The sequence below is a fragment of the Petromyzon marinus genome, chromosome 25 (assembly GCF_048934315.1).
Source record: "Petromyzon marinus isolate PM22_M1 ecotype Great Lakes invasive population chromosome 25, UKy_Petmar_22M1.pri1.0, whole genome shotgun sequence".
Lineage (NCBI taxonomy): Eukaryota > Metazoa > Chordata > Hyperoartia > Petromyzontiformes > Petromyzontidae > Petromyzon > Petromyzon marinus.
The window spans coordinates 13585407-13612652 of NC_133691.1; the positions used below are offsets into that span (position 1 = coordinate 13585407).

The window sequence follows — 27246 nt, forward strand, 5'->3', positions numbered from 1 at the left end:
ATCTTGAGCTATGGAGATCTGCGGCTCAACTATCATTCACTCCATCTCTCTGGCCTCTCTTTGTGCGACGAAAAAGGACCATCGCTCAAAACTTTGCATATTTACATTTTGCTTTTTCCATTTAAGGCTGTGGAATTATTAAAAGATGTGTTGAGTTTTGTTGTTGATTGTCCTTGTGCACCACTGCCAATGCAGTGTCACCAAACCGTTTGTTTGATTCTGTGACTTGTGGACTCGTGAGTTATTAAACCCCAGTGCCCTTTGGGCTGTGGCAGAGAGAACGGTTTAACAGAGGTGGCAGTAGAGGGTTGAACATTAAACACATTCGTTGAATTTGTTATACGTTTTAATTCTGAGATACTGGTTGAGATTATCAGAGATAGTGTTTTTTTTTATAATATTCAGTTTTGCCACGAACTAAGTGTGGTGATAATGATTTCTCCATAGCAATTTCCAAAAGTGAAATATTAACATATTGAATGGATTTTCTTTTTTTGTGACTGCGGGGCAGACAGCGACGACTTAGTTGTAAAATGAAACACATTTTAACCGTGCCCGTGCACGCCACTTCTTGCTTTCTTACTGCTGCATAAAACATATAATTTAGTTTGTCTGCCGGCATCTTATTATGAGATGGAGAGATTTCCATTCAGTACTCGCATCACGATGAGCAGCGGTTGCGCATTCGCCTCTCGTTGCAGGGGTTCGTGGTTCGAATCCAGCGGCCGCCCTGGTTATTGCTGCGGGTGTAATAACCGTGATAGTTTTAAGAGCCGTTTGCTTCACAGTGGATGTTAAAGATCCTCGGGCATCATTCGCAAGAGTAGGTCAATGTGTACCGGCATCCCGATATACTTTTGCCAAATTCGAAAATTGCATTGCAAATTGCAAGACCAGTCGGTATCCCTCGATTTACTAAAAGGGATGCGATCTTCAAAAAACACACGGAAAACGACATTTACTCAATGGGAACGGCTTATCCCGTCAATTTAATACAACAAAAATTAGGGATGCATTTCGCAAAGGCATCCCAACTCTACCCCAACCTAAAAATATACACCACCTATATCACTTTTCACTATACAATAATAATGATAAAGAACATAAATATTAAAACGATTGAATAATGATTAATTTAAAACAAAAATGATTAACCATTTCAGGAAATCACTAAATCTGCATGTTGAAATGACTCGAAAGGTGATGTGGAGGCGTTATTGTTGCACTGTAGAGGTACCGTGACGCTATTGTGAATGGATGACGCAGGTTTCCCGGGTGCTTCTTGTTTGATGATCTCATGGCACGTGCTGTCGTGAAATTTCGTTCACGTGGAAAATTCAATGTCATGAATCGAAAAGTGTCCAGAATTTCGTAATTGTGTTCACGCGAAATTTTGTCAACGGAACTTTAGTAAATTGAGGGATACGTGTGCTTAGTTGGGATTATACACATCAATCATCGCCCCCTACTGGCAGACTAATTGTCCCAGGCCACTGTTGCAAATGAGATAATCCTGGTAACCTGAACTCTCACCCGGTTAAACAAAATACTTGAGACACCTTTGTATGTGCTGCAGAGAATACTCGTCACATGTCGATCACAATTAATATAATTCTCAAACTCTTTGGTTCTTTCGGTAAGTCACGCACGTAGGTATAAAATGAAATAAAAATAAATCACGACGTTTCGGGCGCAACACAAGCGTCCGTCATCAGGTGGGAAAGCATGGTCTGCTGCTGAGGCAGACTGTTTTAAAAGGTTTGAAATGGGTGTAGCCCAAGGGTCCTAAAGAAGTGGCCGGGGCTAGTGATGTTAATGTGAGAAATTAGCAAGTAACTGTAAGATAGGAAAGCGGCCTCCTAGACGAGGACACGGAAGTGGCTATGTTAATATGAGAGATTAGCATGATGTTAATGTGAGAAAGTAGCATGTAACTGTCGAAAAGGAGGGTGAGCATGAGAGATCTAAGAAAGAGGCATAGAGAGACAGAGAGTCGGAAATAACAGCTGACATATGTCAACCAAATGTAAAGTTAACTTAATTGCTAAATTCAACCTCCTGTAAAAAATGAAGCCAGATCTACACGTTAAAAAGTTAGATGTTAACAAGATTGCCATCAATCAGAGTAACATCCCAATTTCTGACAGCCTAAAATCGGTACTAGCTAAAGGGTTGAATTTCGCAGTCTCTCCTAAACATATCCCAGTGGATTATATAATCGCCCAGGTCGACGTAGCCCTCAAAGGCTTGGGACACATCACGCTAAGAAACCCATTACCAACATCAGCAAGGACGAGCATTTTTAACTGTCAAAGTAAAAAAAAAACAGAGATGACATTGTCATCCTCTCAGCCGACAAGGGCAATGCCACTGTGATGGATAAAACCACTTACAACAAGATTCAGGACCTACTTAATGATGGCAGCTATACTAAAATCAACAGAGATCCCACCAACTTGCCTAGCTACAAAAACCAACAATATCATCACTAAATCGACTTCTCTAATCGATCAGACCAAGCAGAGCTCCCTAAAAGCTTCGGCTGCTAGACCAACCAGATTTTATGGCCTTCCAAAAATCCACATAGTAGGTACCCCGCTCCGTCCTTTCGTCTCCACCATTAACTCACCCACCTACAAACTGGCCCGATTTCTGTCTTGAGACCCTGCTTCCTTTCACGGGCAAGTACACCTCAGCTGTACTTAACTCAGCTTACTTGGTTTCTCTAATCAAGGACATCTCACTGTCTCCGGATGATTTGCTTATCAGTTTCGATGTAGTCTCTCTGTTCACCAATGTACCTGTACTTGACACCATTGCAATCATTGAAGACTTAGTCCAACAAGGACTGAATCCAGATGTGCCAACTTTGATAAGGCACTGTCTTACCAACACATACTTCACCTGGAATGGTACATTCTACATACAAAATGAGGGCACCCCAATGGTTTCTCCCTTATCGCCAGTGGTAGCGAATGTTTTCATGGAGAATTTGAGACAGATGCCATCCAGACATCCACCCTACGCCCTTCCTTGTGGAAGAGATATGTTGATGACATGTTCGTCATCTGGCCACATGGCCTGCCAGCACTGAACCAATTTCTCAACCACATCAATTCCATACACTCGTCTATCAAATTCACCATGGAAGTGGAAAAGGATGGCAAGCTACCATTCGTGGATGTATTGATCGAGAAGAGACCTGATGTCTCATTGGTACATTCGGTCTACAGGAAAGCCACCCACACGGATGCCTATCTAAAGCTGACTCCCACCACCATCCAGCCCAGAAGAATTCCCTCATCAAAACACTACACCATAGGGCACATTGCATCTCCGACCAGCACCACCTAGCCAGTGAGTTGGAGCACGTACACCAAGCCCTCAGGATGAGCAGATACTCGGACCGTACAATCCGCAAAGCTGTCTCCCCAGCCATGCGGAGACAACCTGAGGCTCCAACCAAAACCATCACTTTACCATACATAGCAGGGGTTACCAAAAAGATTTCCAAAATCTTAAACACAAGATCCAGGTTCGTTTCAACACAGTACACAAAATCCGTGATTTAATCCCATCTGTAAAGGATGTGATTCCTGACATGCATTACCCTGGTGTCTACAAACTGAGCTGTGGTTGCGGCAGCAATTACATTGGGGAAACGAAACGACATGTCTCGGACCGCGTTCGCGAACACAAGGCAGATCTGAAACACGGTAGGACCAATACCTCTGCCATTGCCGATCATTGTTTTAACGTTGTGGGCTCACACGAAATTTATTTTTCCAAGACGGAGGTACTCTGCAAACCTACCGGCTACCTTCAGAGATTTGTTCATGAAGCCATCCAGATATATAAACACAGACACAACTTCAACCGAGAGGATGGGTTCAAGCTGAGCAATCATTGGAAGGACGTTATTAACCAGGTAAAGTCTTAACTGACTATGATGTTTCCATCCTACCTGCCTATGTCAGCTGTTATTTCCGACTCTGTCTCTCTCTCTCTCTATGCCTCTCTCCTAGATCTTTCATGCTCACCCTCCTTTTCTTCAGTTACATGCTAATTTCTCACATTAACATCATGATAATCTCTCACATTAACATAGCCACTTCAGCGTCCTCGTCTAGGAAGCCACTTTCCTATCTTACAGTTACATGCTAATTTCTCACATTAACATCACTAGCCCCGGCCACTTCTTTAGGACCCTTGGGCTACACCCATTTCAAACCTTTTAAAACAGTCTGCCTCAGCAGCAGACCATGCCGTCACACCTGATGACGGACGCTTGTGTTGCGCCCGAAACGTGATTTATTTTATTTTATACCTACGTGACTTGTTATCAGCAGCAGGTAGTGCAGCAAAATCCGTTGTTGGACTCGTACCATGTCCTCAACGTCTGCTCCCCGCCTTGACCAACCCACAGCGGAGTACGGTCAAACAACCGCCATGACCCATGCGGCTCGTGGAGGCCCTCATCCAGCGATGGGTTGACCAAATGGTTATACATGTGCAGTCATTGCTGACCACACTGACACTGTTAATTGGGTGCGAAGCAAAAGTCAAAGAGATTTCTTGCTCCTAGGTATCGAGGCATTGGTGCTCGTCCATTTACAGCCCTGAGCCAGCGGTGGAAATTCCAGATTCCTGTGGTTGAATTTCCCACGTAGTGGTACTCATTTTATTGACCCCCGGAGGAATGATGGGCGGAGTCACCTGGCTATGCTTGAGAACCACATTTAATCTAGATTAGAACTCGTGATCGCAGCAGTGCCGGCAGGGTTTCTCTCGATACAATGCTGCCCTCCTGGGCCATCAGCCCGCTTCTACACTGAAGAGCTGACGGGCCCCACAGCCACCCATCTGTGCGTTGGCACTGCCGACGATTGTCCTTTGCTCTACTCAGGTGGCACAGGCAACGTCAAGGATCGACAATGTAGTGCGCTCGACTGAAGATGCTCAACTGCAACAAACTGCGCGGCGTTTTAGAGTCCGCTGGGACCGTAAGGGTGCCATGAATCGTCCGCCTGAGAATGTACAAAAATTATGGCCATAACGATTTAATATTGTTTCATTACGCACTTTGTTGCAACTATTTTTAGACATGAGAGGCACAGTTGTGTAATTGTTTAATTACTGTAAGGGCATCATGGGTTGGCGGCCCTGGCAATGGCTCTCCGGCTCTCACAGCGAGTGGAGGGCGGTTCTCTCTACCCCCTTAATTAATAGTGCGCTCTTCGTTCGAGATGGCAACGGTGCTGTTCCCAGCAACTTCCCGCACGAGCCGTGCGACGAGAGTAAATGTTACCGGATTTATTCATCACTGCTGGTATTGCCAGAGGTAATGGCCTTGCTGGGTTAGTTAACACTTCCTAATTGGTTGTGATGGCAGCGGTTGTCATAATAACTCATAACCCCTCGTTCCCTCCCGTGACCTCCTGCTGTCGAGCCTCCGCTACTCCACGTAGCCTTGAGGCATGCGCAGTGGTGAAGGTCGGGCGCGAGCGGTGTGGTAGCCTCACCGCCTCTTGTTGGTGAATAGCGGCTGTTGCAGCAGTTCTCCTGATAATGTCATCAGGAAAACTGATGATGAGAATAATGATGATGATGACTATGATGGTAATAATGTTTGATAATGATGACAATGCCGATGGTGATGATCAGGATGAAAATTACTGTGATGTTGGCAATAATCAGAATCAGAAAGGGTTTTATTCGCCATGAAAGTTCACACAGACACGGAATTTACTTTGGCAGGATGGTGCATACGTTTAACATATAGGAATCTAAAATCTTAAATAAGTGGTGAACAAGTCTTACTATAATAAGGGTTCAGAGTCTAACACCAAGGGAGCTAAAGTATATAAAATTGAATGAATATCGAATATAAAATAGCTATAAGATACAATCTAAAAATAAAAAAATACAAATAGGGAACTTAGTTAATATTGGCAAGGTGTCATTTTGTAGATAAAATGTTAAAGTCAGTGTAAGCCTTGTTTAAGAGGCCAGCAGCGGATGGGAAGAAACTGTCTTTATGGCGTGAGGTTTTGGTTCTGATGGACCGCAGCCTTCTGTCGGAGGGGAGTAGCTGAAACAGAGAGTGTCCAGGGTGGGAGGAATCGGCCACAATCTTCCTCGCTCGCCTCATGGTCCTCGTGGTGTGCAGGTCCTCGAGGGTTGGTAGATTGCAGGCAATCACCTTCTCAGGAGTGTGGATGATACGCTGCAGTCTGCTCTTGTCCTTGGCAGTGGCAGCAGCATACCAGACGGTTATGGAGGTGAGGATGAATTCAATGATTGCTGTATAGAATTGCACCATCATTGTCTTTGGCAAGTTGAATTTCTTCAGCTGCCATAGGAAGTACATCCTCTGGTGTGCTCTCTTGGTGAGGGAGCTAATGTTCAGTTCCCACTTGAGGTCCCGGGAGAGAATAGTGCCCAGGAAGCGGAAGGACTCTACAATTTTGACTGGGGAGTCGCACAGGGTGATCGGGGGTGAGTGGGGCTGTATTCCTCCTGAAGTCCACAACCATCTCAACTGTCTTTAGAGCATTTAGCTCTAAGTTGTTCTGGCTACACCAGGTCACCAAGTTGTCAGCTTCCCACTTATAGTCAGACTCATCCCCACCAGAGATCAGCCCAATGAGGGTGGTGTCGTCCGCAAACTTCAAGAGTTTGACGGACAGATGATTGGAGGTGCAGCTATTGGTATACAGAGAGAAGAGCAGTGGGGAAAGGACGCAGCCCTGAGGAGTTCCTGTGCTGATGGACCTTGAGTCAGAGACTTGTGTTCCCAGCTTAACGCACTGCTTCCTGTCAGACAGGAAGTCTGTGATCCACCTGCAGGTGGAGTCAGGCACGTTCAGCTGGAAGAGCTTGTCCTGAAGCAGGGCAGGGATGATGGTGTTGAAGGCAGAGCTGAAGTCCACAAACAGGATCCTGGCATAGGATGCTGGGGAGTCCAGATGCTGTAGGGTGAAGTGGAGGGCCATGATGATGTATTTTATGATGCTGTATTTAATGGTCATGATGATGGTGTTGGTATCAGCCCCCGGGTTTGCCCAGGCACAGATGGCGCTGACGCAGGAGCTAGCGGAGAGCCACAATGCACGCCAGTCACCGAAGGCCGAGTGGTGCCAGCTGCAGGAGCGCCTGTGCGATGCCGTGGCGCAGCTCGCCTTGCTGTGCAAGGACCATCCTCCGCAACCTGGACACCGACGTTCGGCTGGCGAACCCCGTGGCAAGTCTCCCCAGCCGTCGCGACCCACGCGGGTCACCCCGGCCATCGCGACCTTGACACATCCCCTCCTCCCACTACGACCTCACCAGACCCCTCGACCATTATGACTCTCCCACACCATTACCATCCTTACAAGCCTCTCTGACCGTCGCGACCTTTACAAGTGTCCCTGACCATCGCGACCCTGACAAGTTACCCCATCCATTGTAAGTCTGCCCAACGCTTGTAGCTGCTCCCATCCCTTACGCGGTCTCGCCGTCACCTCCATGACCCCGAATACGACTCCCATAACCTCTAAAACTGCTCGGCGCTCCGCGCGTGACCGCGTTGATGCTTTTTTTTGGAGCTTTGGTGTCAATCTCGCCAAGCCTCTTTCGAAACAACGGCGAGTGACCGGCTTGGCGCAGCGTCCCAATGCGGCCGCGCCTCGAGACACGAAGGGCAGCCCTGTGGTATCAAGTATTGTTGTTTTTTTCCAATTTTTGTAATTATTATGTTTTTACTACACCAACATGTGAGCCTGGCATACTACACCGAGAGGTTCCAACAATAAGATCGAGAAAAAAAAATCCGCGGACATCCATTCCGACGTGCAATGGAACCACATGAAAGGGGGCGGAACGAAGGGGAAAAGGGCCCTGATGCCCCAACCAGGCGAGGACCTCGCGTAATCCTATTTAGTTTATGCTCGTTTGTTGGTGAACTTTTTTTTATACCGCGTTTTTGTTGACCGTTGAGTTTGGTCTGCGATCACTTTCTGTCTGAGTGATCGTCGCGAAGGCCCACCCCCCCCCCCCGCTGTCTTCTGGCGACGCGAGACGAACTGCACGGGAGGCTTAGTGGCCTAGATAATGTACGACGGCGATGGGAATGACACAGGGCTATGTCTTCATTGGGAACACAATGTGCTTCATTGTTACAGGTCGGGACTGTCAACTTGTAGCAGAGGCCCTGCCCAATGGGTTTTTCAAAGGGGTTAGTGGAGACATTTGACTGAAGAGCCACAGTGTTACATTCGTATAAAATTCAAACAGCGCGTATCACAGATAGACGGCCTACGCGGCGTGTATATCACGGTGTGTATACATGTAAACTACTAATTTGCCCCCTGTAGAAGCGATGATGGCTGTGTTGGAAGTATAGTTACTTTATATTATCCTTAGATTAATTACATTTTTTTTTAAAGTACGGTCTTTTTTGTCCGGCTGTGACACCGACCCTAGTTCAGTGACCGCAGGAGTCAGCGGATGCGCATGCCCTTTGTCTCCAGCAGCAGAGCATCTTTGTCTCTGTAGGGCGCTACGAAGGCGCCGATTCAGATCCATGAAGACAAACCGTTAATTGTACGCGGGAATGTAGCCTTTAATATGGACGGGATTGCCAGGTGTTGTAGGCATGGGGCTCCAAAGGTGGCCAAGAGATGGCGATGTTGAGCAGTACCCCCTGGTACATGCTGGGGTTTTTTCTGGGCTCTCCAAATTTCCTCCCACACGAAGCCAAGCCCTCATTAATAGTCTTGGGAAAAACGTCTTAATTATAGGTTCCTCCTGAAGGACAGTATTGAAACTCAATAGGGTTGTTTTCTGGGCAAATAATTGGTGGTGTGAATGGGATATTCAAAAATACACACGGAATAGCATTGCTTTATTTGTTAATGTATTAACACCTAACAAATGTATATTAAATAGGCAGCCAGCACACAGGGTGATGTTTGGATATCATCGCAATGGGTGGAGTGGTGGTCCAGGGGATCGCTCACTGCCATATGAACCCGACAGCCTGAGTTTGATCATTCTCTGTCGCCAACATCAGTGACGAGTGATGTCTGAGCCGGACCTCATGAAGGGGCGGGGGAGCCCCTTCATGAAACCTGCACGGACTGGTGAAGTATAACCAACATGCCGTGGGGAGGCTGTCAGAAATAGATTAACAAAGGGCTGTAAATTATTATCCTGATCATATGCAATGATAAATATGTATCGTGAGGAAAAGCATTAAAGCTGCAACTGTGTGAGTGTGTTTATATATGCCTGCGTATTGATATAGGTGTACTGTATATTTAAATGTGACTTTTTTACATATCTTTATATGCGGCACTCACGTTTTGGGTGTATGCAGACACGCGTGTCTACTTTCAATGCACTGATCTGCACATGGTGAAGGCGCGCGATACGAGAGGATGAATGCGGCGGAGGAGCTCTCTCTCGGAGACGCTGTGGGGGCATTTTGCTTCGAAAAACAAAACAAAAATTGCCTGTACAAGTGCCGGTATCGCGAGCGCGAACGAATGGCGGCGCTTGGTCTCATACAGCAACGACGGTGCGAGACTAATAGAGGCGTGCGCGCGCGTGTGTGCTGCACGCAGACGGATTGCATCTGTGTATTTTTCATTAACAAAGAGGCTCGTCTATAAAGTGGGGAAATTGGGTCATGGGATATATTATTTATTTCATGCAAACAAGCCCCTCGCGTTTTTTTCTCTCTTTCTCCGGCCGTTCAAGGGTCACCGAGCAAATGCATCTCAAAAGCACAATGTGACTGTCTCTCATAATTAGCTGCTACATGCTTAAGAGCATATCATTCTTTTTTATGTCAGAAGTCATGATTTATATAAATGAAACGTAAAGCTTTTTAGAATAAGGTTGATGTTGGCGCTCTGTGCTTTAATGGATATTTGTCTCTGGGGAGGGGACATTTGTTTCTGCGGCGAGCTGCTTGGCGGTGTACGTTTCGGCGTGTGTGTGTGTGCGCGCCCGCGCGACCGTGTGTGCGACCGTGTGTGTGCGATCGTGTGTATGCGAGACTGTGTGTGCAACCGTGTGTGTGCGAGACTGTGTGTGCGCAACCCTCTGTGTGCGTGACCGTGTGTGCGCGACCGTGTGTGTGTGTGTGCGCAAAACCGTGTGTGTGCGCGACCATGTGTGTGCGGCCATGTGTGTGCGGCGATGTGTGTGTGTGTCTGTGGGCATGCGGAGTGGTAGTGTAGTGGTTAGCGCATTGCGAACCCGAGTTCGATTCGTGCTCACGGCCAGCACCAGTGACGATTATCTGCAACTGTTCTGAGCCTCCCCTAGGTCGACTCGGCCTGAAACAAGTACCTGATGCAGTGTGTAAACATCACCACTCGAGAGACCAAGGTGGGCGCGTGTGGTGCCGACCACCCACCCCTTCGCGTGCCGTGCCAGCCTTCATCATAGGTGCTCGCTAACAGCACTTGCCCCAACAGTCTGTTGAAGGGTATGTGGGGGATCTTTGTCTTGTGTGTATGTGTCCACCGGAGCATGCCCGCACACCCCCCTCTCCCCCGCGGGCTGTGCTGTCTCCCGACGGCCACCATGAGTGTATGCACGACGACGCATACATTATCGCCCATTATTTACGTTGGTCCTAGCGCAGATTGACAAGGAAAGAGGGCTCTGGGAGGGTGCTCGGACAAGAACGGTGCTGTGGGGGTGGTGTTTTAAATGGGATGGTGTTAGGGCACGAGGAGGAGAGTCACACACGTACACACATACGGCAGCACAAACAATATAGACAAAGCCCATGCCTCTATAGCCTCTAATAGACTGTTGGGGCAAGTGCTGTTCACGAGGAAATTATGAAGGCTGGCACAACGCACGTAGGGGTGGGCAGCCCGTAGCACTCCTGACCGCCTTTGTCTCCCCAGTGCTAATGTTTAGTTATTAATTTAAAGCCGAGTCGAGGACTGGTTCAGTTATTTGTCGTAGGCGTTGGCCGTGAGCGGGAATCGAACTCGGGTCGCCGGGTTCGTCGCACAGTGTGCTAATCACCGTGCCAGCGCTCCCCAAACCGAAAAACAAAATGCACGGTTGCAAGGGTGCAAATCACCTGATGTACTACGATTGCGGTAAAATGGCGCGCGAACGTGTGCACGACACTAAACGCGTATGAAGAACCACGGTGTCGTAAACCGCAGAGAACCATTATCACGTACACACACGCATTATCATGTACACACACAAAACTCATAAATTCATAAATGCACGATTCAGGGGGGGGGGGGGGGGGAGGAAGCCCACTGCGATCCCAAATCATATCAAATGTGCGCCTTTATTTATTTATTTATTCATTTGGATGCACTGATAGATGCAGCACCGCTGCTGACAGTTCATACGGCACGGGTGGGGGGGAGTGGGGGAGACAAACCCCCCCCTCCACTCCCCCCCCATCTGAAATAACTGCGCATGCTGCGAGGAGTAAACGTTACCTTGAGAAATTGCCACTGCGATTTTCTTGTCATGGTCATCAAGCAAACACCCATAGCGGGGTGCCCAGGGTGGCTCGCTTGCCTGACACCGCTCTGACATCTGATTAGTAATGACTTCATAATTTCACCCGGCCCCCTAAATGGGGCCCCTCAGCAGAAATTCTAATCGTGGTTTTTCGTGTCCTTGTTCCGCAGCGCCGCTCTTGTTCTCACGAACAATTTTTGAGATGCAGAAAAAAAACCCAAAATGCCGGCTGAACACGAAACGTTGAGACTAGCGGTTGCAAACGCGTGCCAACGTTGCGTGTCAGGCGATCGCGCCTCGGCCCTCGGTATTAAATGGGGGGGGGGGGGTTGGGGGGGGGCTCCTCGGCATCGGTTGCGATGACCTGGAGACGAAGAGAGTCTGCGGCAATGTGCGGCGCGTGGGAGCGCGGGATTGCCAGGTCCCGGCGAGCCGGGCGTCCTGGTCGGCCGCTGTGTAAATGAGCTGCGAGCTGCACGAGATTGCGGTTCGCGGGAGCGTGCCGGATTAGCCGCTTCTTTAATTTAGCCAATTTGCGCACAGAGCGGCTCGCTCGGAGAACTGTACAAATTGTACCCTTCTGATTTCTAATAAAAAAGACCGTGCAGGGGGGCGGGCGGGGAATGGGTGGGGGTGGTGGGATGGTGGGCGGGGGGGGGGGGGGTAGCAGGACTGAAAAGCAAACGGGAAGATGGGAGGAAAAATAAATTTGTGCTGGCTCTCATGCACGCGTGCACACGTGTTGGCGTGCACACGCCGATTTGGGCCCTGGTGCTGGATTGATGGGCCTAATTACGGGGTGAAATCATGCGTGTGAAGCCCGAGATGGGATGAAGTGCCGGTTCTAGCGGTTCCACTCGGCGCCCCTCCACAGCTCATCCATCTTTGAAACGCCTTCATTTGCTTGATTTTTTTTACTTTCTGAAACCTTCCTTCTCATTTTCTTTTATAGCTGGAAGATACCAAGTGCTGCTCGGAGGGGGTGCGCGCCGAGCACAAGGCGGTTGACAGCAGACGTGGGCGCAGCCCTGGCCCGAGGTAATAACCCCACCTTGGGGGGGGGGGGAACAGATGGCTCGATTGCGCGAGAATAATGTGCGCGTGCACGTTGCTTATCCATAAAACAATCACTCATTATGCCCGCATCTCCTCAAGAGCCACCCGTGTGGCAACTCCGCCTTATTAGCCGTGAACTGAACGCGAGTGCACGGGCCCCGTGCAGCCTCGCGGTGCATAGAAATGGCAGCCGGGTTTCGCTCGTGACAAACGCCAGTACGGTTGGGCTCTGGCTGCGGCTGATGCGTGTCCTGTCACAGGAGGTTGGCGTTTTTTAACGGCGCTCTAAGAGACCACATGCGCGAAGCCGGTGACGCGCAGCCTTTGGTGCAACTGAGATATATCAGAGCTGAGATATCAGGACGTCGATATTAGACCTGAGATATATCAGTTCTGAGATATCAGGACGTCGATATTAAACCTGAGATGTATCAGAGCTAAGATATATCAGTCCTGAGATATATCAGTCCTGAGTTGTCAGGGTTGAAAAATATCAGAACTGAGATAATAGACCTGAGATATCAGAACTGAATTCTCAACCCTGACATACCACGGTTGGCTACGTACGATGCGAAAAAAGTTCAGCATACATACACGAACATATTATACCTGACATCAAAACTGACATATCAGAGCTGAGATATCTGAGCTGAGATATCACAACGGCAATATGGCCTGGCTGAGTTTCTCAGTGTATAAAATTTCAGGTGTTGTCATACATGTTTTATATATGCGTTTGCATTATAAAAGAAACATGTTTTTGCCAACATAATTTTGGCCGACAGGCCATTACACATTTATACACATGTACGATTCTGATTCGCCTACCCTTGAATAATTGATTGTTTTAATTTGTTTGTTTATTTTTCTCTGGTAAATCTTGGTTGGAAAATGAAATTCTCGTTTGAATGTGGCCGGCCTGCAGAAGATGCACAATCTGCAAAGCACCAAGCGACAGTCGTGCGATACGACAGTGTAACATTCCGGCCCATAACGTCAAACGAGCACATGGAATCCTAGCGGGTCAGTAAGCTCCAGAGCTTAGCGTAGCCCTTTGTGAACCCCAAATGAGTGTGCGTGTTGTACGCGTGGGTGAAGGATTACAAAATTCTACGTCGGTGTGGCACGAAGACCCGGGCATCGGAAAGACGATTGTTTTTCTGTTGCTTGTTTTAGAACTCGAAAAGCATGGCGCTTGGGAATCATTCGCATCCCTCAAATGTGGCGTGTTTTGTGCTTAGCTTGTTTCGAGAAATCTACTCGTGTGCGGCGTAATAAAACGTAACTTTTAGAGTGAATCGGGGTCAATAGTCCGGCAACATTTATTCACTGCCGCTTCTCAAGAAAGAATCTTGAAAGAAATATTACCAGCCCAGAAATGGATAGATTTCCTGTGATTTATTGTTGAGTTACTCTATTTATCTCCCTTTTCCTGCTGCACCGAAGCCATTAGTTGCTGAGTAATTCGTCCTGGATGGTGACACGGAAAAGTAAAAAAAAGTAAAACTTTTGGTGATTGTTGAATGTGGCGATTCCGCGCCGCGTTCACGTCACAGTGCTGGTGAAGGGGAGGGAGGGCGGCGTTTTATGGAGCTGCGCGCCCGCGTCCCTCCTGCAGGGATACCCCACGCGGCTCCATCTTTACTCCTAGCTTGCAGTTTTTCGTGAGCTCGGCTGTGGTCGTGTCATCGTCAAAGAATTGTTTTCAAACACAGTTCATACGAATAAGAATAACAATTGTTGAGGACAGCCCCAAAAGGTCAAAAATGCCAAGCGGGCCAGCAACAAGCAGCACTATTGAAGGTGTAATAGATAAGAATTTATTGTTTATTCTTTGATTGAACACGGCTGTAAGAACTTCCAAAGCCGAAGTTGTGAGGAAAGAAGCAAAATGAGAAATGTTGTGACCAGCAGTGTGGTCAGCGAGTGGGTGGGCGGGCGAGCAAGCGAGAGTGTTGTTGTGACCTGCAGTCTGCTGGAGGTTGAACGCAGTGTAGTGGGTGACACGAACGCTCACTCTGGTAGACCGAGTCTTCACCGTGGGGGTTGGAGGAATGGACGAGTAAAACGGATACTTTCTCAGCTTTCTCAGCTTGCGGAAGAGTCCGTGCGCAGGAAGGACGGTTATTTGGACGGTCTCAATAAGGAGCCGTTGTTGGTGATGTGTCTCCTTGGCACGTTTGTTTGTGCCGGGCGTCGGTGAGCCTGGCCCGGGGGGAGGGGGGGGGGTCAGGGGCGGCGTGCGTGGAGTTCTGGGTGAGCTCCCTGTGGGCACTGCGGTCGGCTGTTGCGCTTACGGCATCGGCGCGTTTGCCTCAAAGATCCGTGGTCAGTGATGTGAGATTAACAGCAACGACGAGATGGGTGTTTTATGGAGGGATTATAGGCATCCAGTTAAAGCGATTTCACCTGAAGGAGCAGTGTCACGATTTCCGATGTACAATTCAGACACCTCAGAGCTGTACACATTTGTTCATGTAATCACAATGTGGATTTTTTTTCTTGCAAAATGATACATCTGCTAACTTGAAGGATGAGAAACAGTTTGATTGGAGAACAAAAATAAACGGATGACATCATATTGACTGTTAATAAAAATACGTGGGCCTCGACACGGTACAGCATTGATGCATGATAGCTGTGAATCAAATAGAAATAATACGGAGACCTCCACAGCCAATGAAAGATATATCAAACACAAATCACCTGAGAGAGCTGCAGGTAAGAGAGGCTCATTTCAAAGTAGGGTTCACAACTTCCACAAACAAGAAGATTTCAGCATCGCCGAACTCTGGGAAAGGCCGCAAGGCTTCAGCGAACTGAATACTCAACACATGGCGCGCTGTGACGCCACGATGACACGGCAGAATCGCACGGCACGATCGCATGGCAAGGAAGCCACGACCGCTTCCCAGCAGCCCCGCGGCGACTTGTCTTCTCTTATGGTATATTGGCGACGCTGAAATCTTTCCGCGTATTTGTGGAAGTTGTGAACCTTACTTTGAAGCCAACCTCTCACCTGGAGGTCTGAGTCGATTCTGGATAAGGGAGAAAGGCTCGTAAAACACCGCCGTGCAGGACATACACTGAGACAGACTGGCGGTTTCGTCCATGATGGGATGGTGCGTTACGTTTCGTGTGCATGCGTCACACCAGCGACTTGGTGCATGAACAACCATATGTTCTAAAACTGGTGATAATTGCTTTCGTAATGACACCTCCCATGCACATTGTTCAAAGTAATTTGAAATTTTGACTGAGGTGGCCTAATTTGTGTAAATGCCCCGTGGGGCAGCACACGTTTAAGGCAGTCGCGTTGACAACCCTCGCTCTCCACAATTACACACAATCGTGTGACGTGACCCGTTTGTACGTGTGACCAGACTGTTAAGAAATCGCGTCATGCATGCATTGCGTGTCTTGGACGCTTTTCGCGGCTAAAGGTACAATGGTGAAAAAAAGTACAAAATGTGTAACTGGTGTCGGCCAAACATCCCAGTGCTGGAAAATCACCTGCAAACTGGGCAGGATCCTCCTGACAACGAGTCTTGGGGTAATAATAATAGTAATATATGACAGCCAGCTCTTCACAGCAAACGTCGTGGCTCCGTAAAGAGCCTTGGCTTCTGTAGTTTGTTCATAAACTACGGGGACCCGTTGATCCACGTATAGCTACCCCACGAAAGGAACGATCTGGCCGGGTGGCTCAACGGCAGAGCAAGCGGCTCGCGATCGGTCGGTCGCGAGTTCAACCCCTGGCTGTGAGTTGACTCAGCTCATTGTCCGTCTGGGGTGGATTCTAATTACTACCACTTTGTGATGAAGTCATCCATTGTGTTACAGTAATGTGTAATGTCCATCACTAGCTCATGGTTATGCATCGGAAATGAGCACGGTCTCAATTTTAATTTGAGCAGGAAATCACTTTACTCAAATAGTCAGGAGAAATGTTTTGAGAATTTTACATTTAATTTGAGAGCCTCTACAGGTGGTCCAACCAATCTCAGTAGACTCATTAAATCATTTAACACTCCCCTGCGTAAGATTGGAAACCATTGCTTTCACAATATTCAATCAGCTCTTCGCAAGAAAATAAGAGGTCTATTAGAAATCAGGAGACCTCTCTAGATGGATCAGCTGTGTGTTGTGTTGACAGCTGCATGGCCGTATGTCCTCACGTGTGGATTACACAGGGTCAGGAAGTTCTGAGAATCACAGTTATATTGGATTTTCTGTACACCAACCGCAAGCATCAATCATCATCGGCCATGATCATTCCACTGCTGGGTGAAGGCCTCCCCAAGCCGCCGTCCCATCTCATGATTTTGCGATGCAACAATCTGTCCAGCACCCAGCACATGAACTGATTTCATTGCTCCGTCTCCTCAGTGGATGTCCTTTCGGATGCGTTTGGTTCCTTGGCTGCCTCTCCCTTATGAATGTTGCCCAGCGGCCGTCATTCTTCTAACGACGGCGTCCTGCCCCACGTCCACTGACCTTCCTCAATCGTGTGGATGCTCTTATGACCCTGCGTTTGTTCTCTAATCCACGTGTTCCTCTTTCTGTCTCTCCGTGTAATTCCAAGCATGCGTCACCATGATGCTTCAATCATTTTTCACTTTTTATTTTTATATTTTTCATTTATAACCACGTATCTACGTGCTGTAGCAGGTAGTGTGGACTGATTACTTATTGTCTTCTTTGGCACTATTGCTACGTTATCTCTCATTATCAGGCATCAGCGCCTACATTATATAACCAGCAAACTTACGACTCGACAATAATCCGAGCAACAGGTGAACCAGTTTCCGTGAAGTGGCCTCACTCTCGCAACGTCTTCAGCGCTCGTCGGCGTCCAAATTCTCCTGGCTGGAGCTGTGTAAAGAGAGAGGCGAGACACCGCTGCTTGGGTTTATCTCCGGCCAGTATCATTGCCGTGTCTGTGCATGCAGACGCCACGCTCACAGCCCCCTGCACCACCCTCTCGGAGGGCCCAGCACCTCTAGGGTTGCATCCGTTCTGCGCAGTGCGGGCGGCCCTGTGAAAAGCAACGTTGATTGAACACTGTTGTTGCACGTTCACCTTAAATTGTTGTCAAGGCCAGACACAAAGTGCTCTCTTGCCATATCAAAGTACGTCGCTCGCATGTTTAAATAGCCACTTTAAAAAATAATGCGACCGTGAAATATTGCCCGCTGTGTCATTGCGCCTCGGAGAGTCGCTCGCACAGCCGGTCTCCGTGGCCGTGCCCGACATGCGAGCTGGTGAACCCAAAAGTTTTACCAAAAATTCTCCTCGGCTCAAACTGCCACCACCGGCGCCACCTCGTGCCGCTGGCAGATCCTCGTTAACAAAACAAACTCACGGGGTGCGTCAAGTTTTGTGAAGGTTGGCGAAGGTTGCGTGAGAAGTGTCTAATGTTTTGTGCCGATCGCCGGAGTTGCCAGTGCGGGGGGCGTGGTGTGGCGGGCCGCTCGGTAGCTGGCTGCCGGCACCGCACGTTTTTTGGAGGTGCCGTGTGAAGCGGGCGGGTGTCGGCTCGTCAGGAGGTTATGGCGCCCTCCAAGCCGACAGGACTGACTTATTAATCTCATCTCGCATCTCGAGCGAGCAAGTGAGCACTATCTCCCGCCCGCCCACCCACCGTGACGTATAGCTCCAGCTCTCCTTTATTGCCTTGTATTCTTTTTTTATTTTTTATTTTTTTGTGTTGTTTGTCTGTTTGGCACCTGATAAATTGGCTTGAGCAGCTCCATCATGTGAACCCGGCTCTCTCAGCAGCGGTAATGCGCGTGGAAAAAAATAGGTTCAGATTTTTTTTTTAAATGCATCTCTGAGCACCGTGCATCACGGTCCATGTGGCCTTGAAAGCCACGTGGAATATTCTGAGCAGCTGTTTCCTCTTTTGTTTAAGGGAATTTTTGAGTGCTCCAGGAAACGTGGCTGCTGTGAGCGTAACCGATAAGTATTGCGCGGGATCGTCATGTGCTCATTTCTTGAGCCGCTGACCGACAGCCTCACCGCTGTCCCACGTCTTCCTTGGTGAGCTCCCTCCACCGAGTTTGGAGAAGCGCTCGGCGGATGGGGCACACGGAAGCACAAGCGAGGCGCGCTGTGCGGGCGGGCGAGTGCCCGCGTTGCACATTTGCGCACGTGCGTCGCCGTTGTTCGGCACGGTTCGTGCGTCCAGAGTCGCTGAACTGCATGCTGGGGCCACAACGCCGGGTGGAGAGAGCCACCCTCTGGTTGCGATGCCGTGTGTATCATAGGGCGGTCACACTGTCCCACGCTCTACCACTCGCCCGCTCCACAGAACGACTCTCGTCCTCCTGAGCGCCGCTTAATGATTAATTATGTTCTGTTGTCTGTGCAGAATCGCAGCGCGTTTTGACCTTCGCGTCGGCTGAGCTTTTCCTTGTTAAGTTTGCTCCCAAAAGCAAGCCGGAGCAGTGCTTAATGGCCCTGCTTTTAGAGCCGTAAAGCCTGCATCCCATTGTTAGTCAATGACACTTTACGCGCGGATGGTTCCAGCTGTTTTACTTGGCCATGCCTTGGTGCTCTCGAGGGTGCGGGAGGTTGGAGCGGTGCATGCGGGGGCGGCCGTGATGTTGTTGCGGGAGAGGGTGGGGGAGTTTGTGGGAGGTTTTGGGGTTTAGAATCTCGGTCAGAGGTTAATGAAGAGTTTTAGCCTTTAGGATCTGAGCAGAATTGATTGGTTTAATTAACTGGCGCACCTTGTGCTTGGCGGGTGTGTGGGGACTGAGAGGGCGGTCGGGCGGGCGGGCGAGGGGGCGTCGTTTGCGGCCGGAGCAGAGCCCCTCACACCGGGATAGTGCCCGGGTCGTTCATCATCTGAGTTTCTGGCCTCGGGTTCTCGTCATTTTGATTTATAGAGGTGGGCGGCATGACCAGCCAAGCATGGCTCCACCATGATAGTTTTTGCGCCGGTTTCAATTAAACTGCCATAAAGCACGGCGATGGCTGGGGTAACGGCGATTCCCTGTAATGAGCATTTGATATCCGCGCTTCTTTGAACATTTTCACAATTTGTTTCAAACTGCAACACCCAACGCCTCCCCCCCCACCCCAACTCCCCACCTCTAGCCCCCTGTTGCCCCCGCACGGCAATGCGTGCCGCCCGCCGTGAGGGGGTGTGATGGCCGGCGTGTGGGCCTCACCTCGCCAATAACGCGTAGTAACAGCCTCGCCACCCGGTACCATTCTCATTGCTAAAAAAAAAACACGACTTATGTTTACGTACGATCCCGTACCGTTTGCCATTCAGCCTGATGAGGAATGTGGAATTTCCAGCACCGGCGCTGGGCCACCAGTGGTGGAGATAAGCGCTACAACGCAGAGCCTCCTCAACGCAGGGAGACGCTTTCGCATGACTGCGGCTGCGCTTGTGCAATTCGGGGAGAGCGAACCGCCTGGACCAGAGCGGCGATTTCTTGTGGTGTGTCATTCCGGGCACGGGTTTACGTACTGGGCCGCGAGCCGCGTCTTTCCTGGGCCGCTCGCCGGCTATGGACTCTGGCTCTGCGGCAGCGGCCGGACCGCACGGTGTTTGCAAATGAGCTTCACACAGAACGGCACTTTCGGAAGAAGCACGTTAACTCACGTGGCCAAGCGGGGCCACGGCGGTCCTCGTTGTCTTGGGGCAGGAGCGGCGCCACCAACCCTGGCAATGTTGCGTCTGAGGATCCCTCAGCTCGCCAGGGCGCTCTTCTTGGAAAGAGGCCCCTGGGATTAGCGACACCGGGAAATGTGAAAAGTGGCCGGCGATTTTTGTTTTGTTACCAGAAATAGAGAGACCCTGTGAAAGTAATGAATAATAATAATGTATTATGTCATACCGCATCATTGTTGCAAATTGCAGATGTAGAATTTGTAAGATGCACAGTTGTTGCACGGAGGGTGTGTGAAACCAGAGACAAGCAGAAAGGCGCTCTGTGGTCCTGTATCGGGACTTTTGGCCAACTCCATTCATGTGCGTTTATAAATTGTGTTTGCCGGCCGCTTCATGTGCGCACACACACGTGGCTGCGCTGCAGTGCGCGCACACGCCCGCGATCACACACAGCCACACCTCGCCAACGTGCACTGTCCGACTGCGTGCAAACTATTGCGTACGCGCGCGCATAGCCACACGCTCGCGTCCACGTTCCGGTGTACACGCATGACATACTGTCCGTGCTTGCGCTGCAGGAATATTTGATGCAGCAGCGAAAAGAACGAAGTGAACATCTGTTAAAGGCTGGTGCCGGAGCCGCTCCCCTCTGCCGCTGCAGCCTTTAAACATTTAAAGCGAGAGCAGGGCGGCTCTGATTTATTGCGCAATAAAATCCGCAGAAATTCCGTGAGTTACAGCTCCTTTGGTGCCTTCCCTTGCACAGCTGATCTCGCCTTGGCTGAACTCCTGAATTGTGCCTTCCACTTTTGCAAGTGTCCATTTCTGTATTTTTTATGCCGGGGCTTTCATGATCTCGGAGCGGTGCATTTCAACATCAGAATCGTAGGTGCGGTTCTGGCCAGATAAATTGCATTTTCATGAGAGCAGTGTTGGCAGGATCATTAACCTGGAGGAGTAGCTCATCCACTGCTGGATGAATGCTTTCCCAAGCCGCCACATCCCAAGATCATACAACTGCACACAAACTGATTAATACCGGCAAATAATTTACATTATGAGACCTCCTTTGCCAGTAACAAGATATAGTAATAGGTTTTACCCTTTTAGCTGGCACAAAAACTGACACCTTTATTCAAGGCATCATGTTTGCAATAACCACAACACAAGCAGTAAAAATGCAAACAAAAGAGACAACTCTGATAATAATATGCACTGTCCTTGAACTTGATTGGTCCACACCCGAGACGGCTTTTCTTAGAGTCTATTCCTATATCTTGTTACTGGCAAAGAAGGTCTCAATGTAAATGCTCACCCCGAGCCCTCAATACTCCGATAGTGCACTGTTTTTGAGTTGTACGCCTTTTGGCGTCTTCTGGTCCAACACCAATGGAGACTAGGCTCTAAGAAAAGCCATCTCGGGTGTGGACCAATCAAATTCAAGGACAGTGCATATTATTATCAGAGTTGTCTTTTTTGTTTGCATTTTGACTGCTTGTGTTGTGGTTATTGCAAACATGATGCCTTGAATAAAGGTGTCAGTTTTTGTGCCAGTTAAAAGGGTAAAACCTATTCCTATACCCGGCAAATAATATGCACAAATCTAGCACCCTCTGTTTTGTATCCATGTGCATGTATGTATCGTATAATCTGCAAATGATCATTTTATTACACGCTTTCATTTAATTCACTCTGTCTGTTGTTGTTGTATCCTCAAATCTTGTAACTCAATTTTAACCCTCTTCCCAATGTGGTATCGACTGCAAACTTGGTATACTTATGTCACTCTGATGACAATACTATATTCTATCATAAAAAATATATATTTTTAGACATTTTTTTATATGTTTTGTTTCGGCTTGGGTCTAATTGTCCACGGTCAACTGACGTTGGCTGTAATTGGCCACGGTCCTTTATGTTATAGCAAGCTTCGGGGCCACTTCCTGGAGTCGTGGAGTTCTTCCTTTACTAGTACATTTCATAAAAGCGTGTTTTAAAATATTACTTATCTTTTATCATTTGATTTAAAAAGGGCTGAACTCCCTGATATTTGTTGCCGAGATTGTTTGGATCACGTCAATCTGTAGGAAAGTAGTTTTTCTGCCGAGTAGTTAGCTCTAGGAGGTAAATGAATCGCGCCGGGTTTAGTTTCTGTCAAGTTATCAATACTGGCTGCGGGCTGCTACAGAGCAGTGCAATATCTGCCGCGCGGCCGCCCGGGTGTTTACGCGTGCGTGCGGCCGCCCGCGCGCGTCGGGCCCCCGAAGATCCGAGGATTGCGCCTGCTTTAGGGCTGCCACTGCCGGTTTCGGGGGGGGGGGGGGGGGTGACATCATTATGGATTAGCTCTATTTGCCACACACAGCAAGCTCCGGCCGGCGTATCTGCTTCCTCCATCTAAATGAGTTCTGGATTAGCCCGGGATGTATGACAGTGCTGGGGGCGCACGCGCCGTCACGCACGGCGGCCCCCGCGAGTGTGCACGCGCCACCCCCCCGCGCCGCCCCCCCGCGCCGCCCCGGCTCGGATGAGCGGTCGCGGGTGGCTCGCGCCCACGAGGGCTCGCCCGGGGCGCTCATTAAACAGCGACACCCCCGGCGCAGTTGAGGGGGTAAACAAACGGCACGCGTGCCGCACCGCAAGGGGAGACTGCGCGAACAGGGAGGCGAAGCGCCGTGCTCCGCGCCGCAACGACACGCCGCCCTTGCCGGCGGTCGGCAAGGGCGTGAGCCCTCTCCCCAGGTTTTCGGAAAAGTTTTGCAATAAAGACTCGACGAGTCTTCGGTGCGGGAGGGCCGGTGCTTGCCGCGCGTCCCACGCCGCCGCCCGTGCGCCGTTTCATCTCGCGGCTTCGCGCAGCCCCAGGTGTCTTAGTGTGGCTCCCCTGCGGTCTCCTGAAGCGGGAGCTAATTTCTGGGAAGACGAAATAGAACACTGGTCAAGTTCTCACATATGAAAGCTCAATTTCCTTTTAATTTAGTTTGATTTCAGTTTGTATCTAAACGCCTTGTGCTTTCACAAATAAAAACAATTGAGATGGAAAAACATTGCCTACAAAGCTGCGTCCCCTTCACGGACACAAATTACGGTTGGACCGGCGAAAAATTTTCTAAAGAGATTTACGAGAGCCACCGCTGTGACGAAGGCCTGCTGTGTCCAAAGCGGCAACGGTGCGAGGAGCGATTCTCCCGTGCGCAGTACTCATCACGAGCTATTAGACAATTTATTCTTCTCCATATGCATGCCCTCGCTGGCCTCCCGGGAGCCCCGGCCAGATAAACGCACGCAGCCCTCGCGATCGTTCTCTCCGTATCCACGCATCCGCGTGTCACCATCCCATCAGCCTGCGCACACCCGAGCGCTTGCGACTTGGACGTTTTGAGTTTATTTTAAGCCCTATTGGTTTTTCTATTTGGGGCTATCGGCTTTGTGTTTAGGGGTATCGGTTTCCTATTTAGGGTTAACCCGCGTGCCGCTCTCCGTCTATTGATCACAGCGTTTAATCGTTGAATGTAGAGTAGCGGCCACGCGAGCCGGCCACCGGGAGAGAGCGCCAGGGCTGGTTCGCTGCACGCCTCGCACCCGTGTCTCGCATTCCCTCTCATCTGCATGTGACTCAGACAGCAGCGCGATACGCCGCGAGACATCGCGGATAAAAATAGAGGCGCGCGGCTTGTCGGAGGACGCTTTAATTGGCGCCTTTAAAGCGCGGAGCGCCGCTCTCTGTGTTCCCCACCGCGCCGTTAGCGCCCATGCATGACAACGGTACTGTACGCGTGGGCCGCAGAGTGATAAATGCGCAATAATTGGTTGTCTGTTATGTCTGAGTGGATTATTCAAATCGCCTTCAATCAGTCACTCGCGGACCTGAGTTGATGTGAAATATCTTTTGTGGTTTTTAACGTTGATCAATGCGTGTGGCGTTAATATTTTAATGCGCCGTTTGATTTGCTTGATTTTAATTCGGTGCCAGAAAATTTCACGTGATTTTAAGTAGGGGGGTAAAGTTACATTTACTCGAATGATGTTAATAAAGAGAGATATATTTTATTTTATTGTAAGGTATCGTATCTAAAGAAAATGCCAGCCCGTGGCGGTTAACTGCAGAATGTGATGTGGTCACACGAAGCAGAGCGCAGCCCAATCACAGCCCCGGGGGTTACGGTTTCGGGAGCGGAATGATTTTTAACGTTATTAGTGCCACCTGTACAAAGGTAGTGTTTAATGTGACTAGAGAAATCTGGGGGGAGCAGGCTTGGGAAGACATTGATCACCTGGAATTTCACGTCCTCTGTGCCACTATCAACGGAAAAATAGACGGAAACCAACTGCCTTGCTACGGTAAATATCTCCCGTCAATTTTGGAAATCGCCGGTCAAAAACGTTGCATTTAGCCACCCCGACGCATATTTGGCAATTCCCTTGGTGCGGGTCGTGAGAGTTGGCCTTGCCGGGGTTTAGCGGGTACGTGTGTCACAGCTCGCGCTGGCCGTAGAACAAAAAAAATCACTTTCTGGGGTTTGGGTCGATGGGAATCGGCAGCCGGGCAAATCGCCCAACACTTGTACCATTGGATTTCTCGGCGGCTGGGCCCCGCGGCCCCATTCATCACGGCGTCCACACTCAACGGCGAGGAGGAGCCGGGGCCAAGGGTGCGACGGATCCCGCGCGCTGCCGGCATCGCTCAGCGCTGTCGATACGGCCCTTCCTCCGTGGCGGAGACGAATGGCCACAGCACCGGCCCTCCTCCCTCCTTCCCAGCCGCTGCTCTCTCTTCCACCCTCCCTCCTCCATCGCTTCCTCGCTCCCTCCCCTTCCAACCTTTCGTTTTTATTTACTGGACGTGTAATTGAGAGCTAACTGGATTTGGCTTTAAAGAGCGCTTTTGCCTTGAGGAGGATCCTGGCAGCTTCCCGATGGGGAGATGAATGAGTGAGTGGCAGAGGGATCTGGGGAAGGATACTTGCCGGCACATTCGCGTATCGACCGGCCGAGAGAGATGTCGAGGCTTCGCCGCGCATCGTGTTTGCGCGCCCTCCACAGAGCCTCTCTCTCCGTTTCATGTGCACCGGAGCGACGGGGAACGCAGCAAGACGGCGCTCATGCGCTCTGCAATAACGGCGTCTGTTTGCATAAATTCTGTTTATGTTTTTTGTGATAAAAGCAACAGAAAAAAAATGTACCACCTGAGAGCATGCGCTTATGCATCACATGAAAATAAATGGAAATGCGCGTAGCGGCGGGGTGCAAGAGCACAAAGACACGGCGATGTCTGGGATAGGACAGAAAGGGGCAGGGGGGGAATGGGGGCCGCGGGGTGGGGATATGAGGGAGGGTAGTGGGGGGGGCAAAATCAAACAGGAGTCAAGTGCACACTGCTCCATCATCTCCCAGCCTGCTGGGCCACGTGGAAAAGTGCCCTGGGCGAAGCTCATTAAACTGATTGAATCTCCGTCCCCGAGATACAATCTTGGTGCTCAGCGCCGGGGAAAATCGGCATTAACATGAGATTGCGGCAGGGCCACAGATTGGGTCTCTCGGCAGTTGCGGCGTGGAATCATTTTGCCGCGGTTGTTTGCCGAAAGATTTTGGTTGTTTATTTCTCTCTCGTTTGCCCGCTCTCATTTCCTTTCCACCATTGTTGCCGTTTGTGTTCAGGCCTGATCATTATGTTATTCTTATGTAAAAACATCGGAATGAAACTGTCAGTGTTCTTTGTTGACCGCATTATTTCATGCCTTAAAAAAAAAGTTATCATGAGCACGTTATATTCGCCCTTTGTGTGGCAGGATTAAATTAAAAGGACCCAGAACCAAACGGACCACGCCGGCAGCCTGCTACCTTTGAAACGACTCGGCGAATGGCATCGTTATTATTTGGTAATGTCCGCCGCGCCGGTTAATTGCGGTGCCGTGGATGTCGGGATGCAGTAGCGACCGGCAGAATCTGTTTGATCGATTGAAGGCCGTGCGATTGTGCATCTTGTCGAAGCCGGACGCTGCGCAGGGCTGCACCAAACGGATTTAAACTTGAGACTTGAGGCCAGGTCTGGCCGCCACCGCCCCTGCGTGTACGAACGCCGCGCTCTGCAGCTGCGCCGCCGCGAGCCATTTTGCGCGCACCGACCAATCACGGTGCCGTCGACGGGGTTTATTAAACCAGGGGTGGGGGGCAGCCAAGGGCGCAACGCTTCATCGAGGGGGTGGGGGGGGGGCTCCATCATTCTATCCAGGGATTATTAAGCCGGGGGGCAAAAATGAAGCACAATCCCATTTGAAGGGTGGGGGAACCCTTCAACTCCAGCTCCAGTAGTTACCCTGATTGCGTGGCCAATTTATGTGCAGGGCCCGTGAGATGGGAATACATTAGAGAAGGAGGGCACGTGGCTGCGAGCTTCACAGAATGCCCCTGCTCACTGATCCTCAAGGCTAAGCAGCCCATTCATTACACTCCTCCGCTCACCCGTAAATCCCCCACTCTGCAGATGTACCAGTGAATACTCTACGCATTTTCTCTCCCGTTGACCACCCCTTGAATTTGCGAGATGTCCGCATTGCGCGCACGAGGCCAGACTTTTAAAAACCCTTACGCAAAATTATGTATTTGGCGGTCGGCTCTGCAGCATTGTGCCTATTTGAGCTCGGATGTGTTTTTTTAGGGTCCTATTTTGGGAGCGTCGCGGGCTGTGAACGCCGCCGCGAATATATTTTTCCGCCCTCAAAATGCCATCTCGGTACGTGCGTGGTGGAGGTCCCAGCGCTGATACCGCGCATCGTCTTGCACCCGCGGGGCACAGGAGCGCGCGGAGAAGGCGCGGGAGCCGCGAGTGGTACCGTCCGGAGGAGGCCCCCGCAAGCCACCTACGAGGTTAAACAACAACAAAAAATCGCGACGACTACCGTCAACGTTGCGCGACCATCGCCGCGGCTAACGCCGAGCATGTGAGCTGGAGAGCGGCCGTTGTTTTTTTTATTTGGTGGTGTTTTTTTCGTTTGGTTTTGTTTCCTGCGGACCACCCGGAACGCCGCACGGCCGTCGAGTTAAAATTGAGCGTGCGCCAGTCC

General features: G+C 49.9%; 1 protein-coding gene across 24 annotated transcripts in view; it reads left to right on the top strand.

The window, feature by feature from the left end:
• LOC116945813 (uncharacterized) overlaps positions 1-27246 on the top strand; it is a 173552-nt gene that overhangs the window by 90903 nt on the left and 55403 nt on the right. For 10 of the 24 annotated variants that reach the window (XM_076069786.1, XM_076069783.1, XM_076069785.1 and 7 more), the window contains 3 exons: positions 6170-6281; positions 7052-10380; positions 12449-12534. Coding sequence is in view for 15 of the 24 variants with exons in the window: in XM_076069773.1 (XP_075925888.1) it covers positions 10345-10380; positions 12449-12534 (122 nt within the window). In the remaining 9 variants the exon portion in view is untranslated. The remainder of the gene's footprint in view (positions 1-6169; positions 6282-7051; positions 10381-12448; positions 12535-27246) is intronic. The other 14 variants (XM_076069766.1, XM_076069767.1, XM_032960364.2 and 11 more) reach the window with 3 other exon arrangements.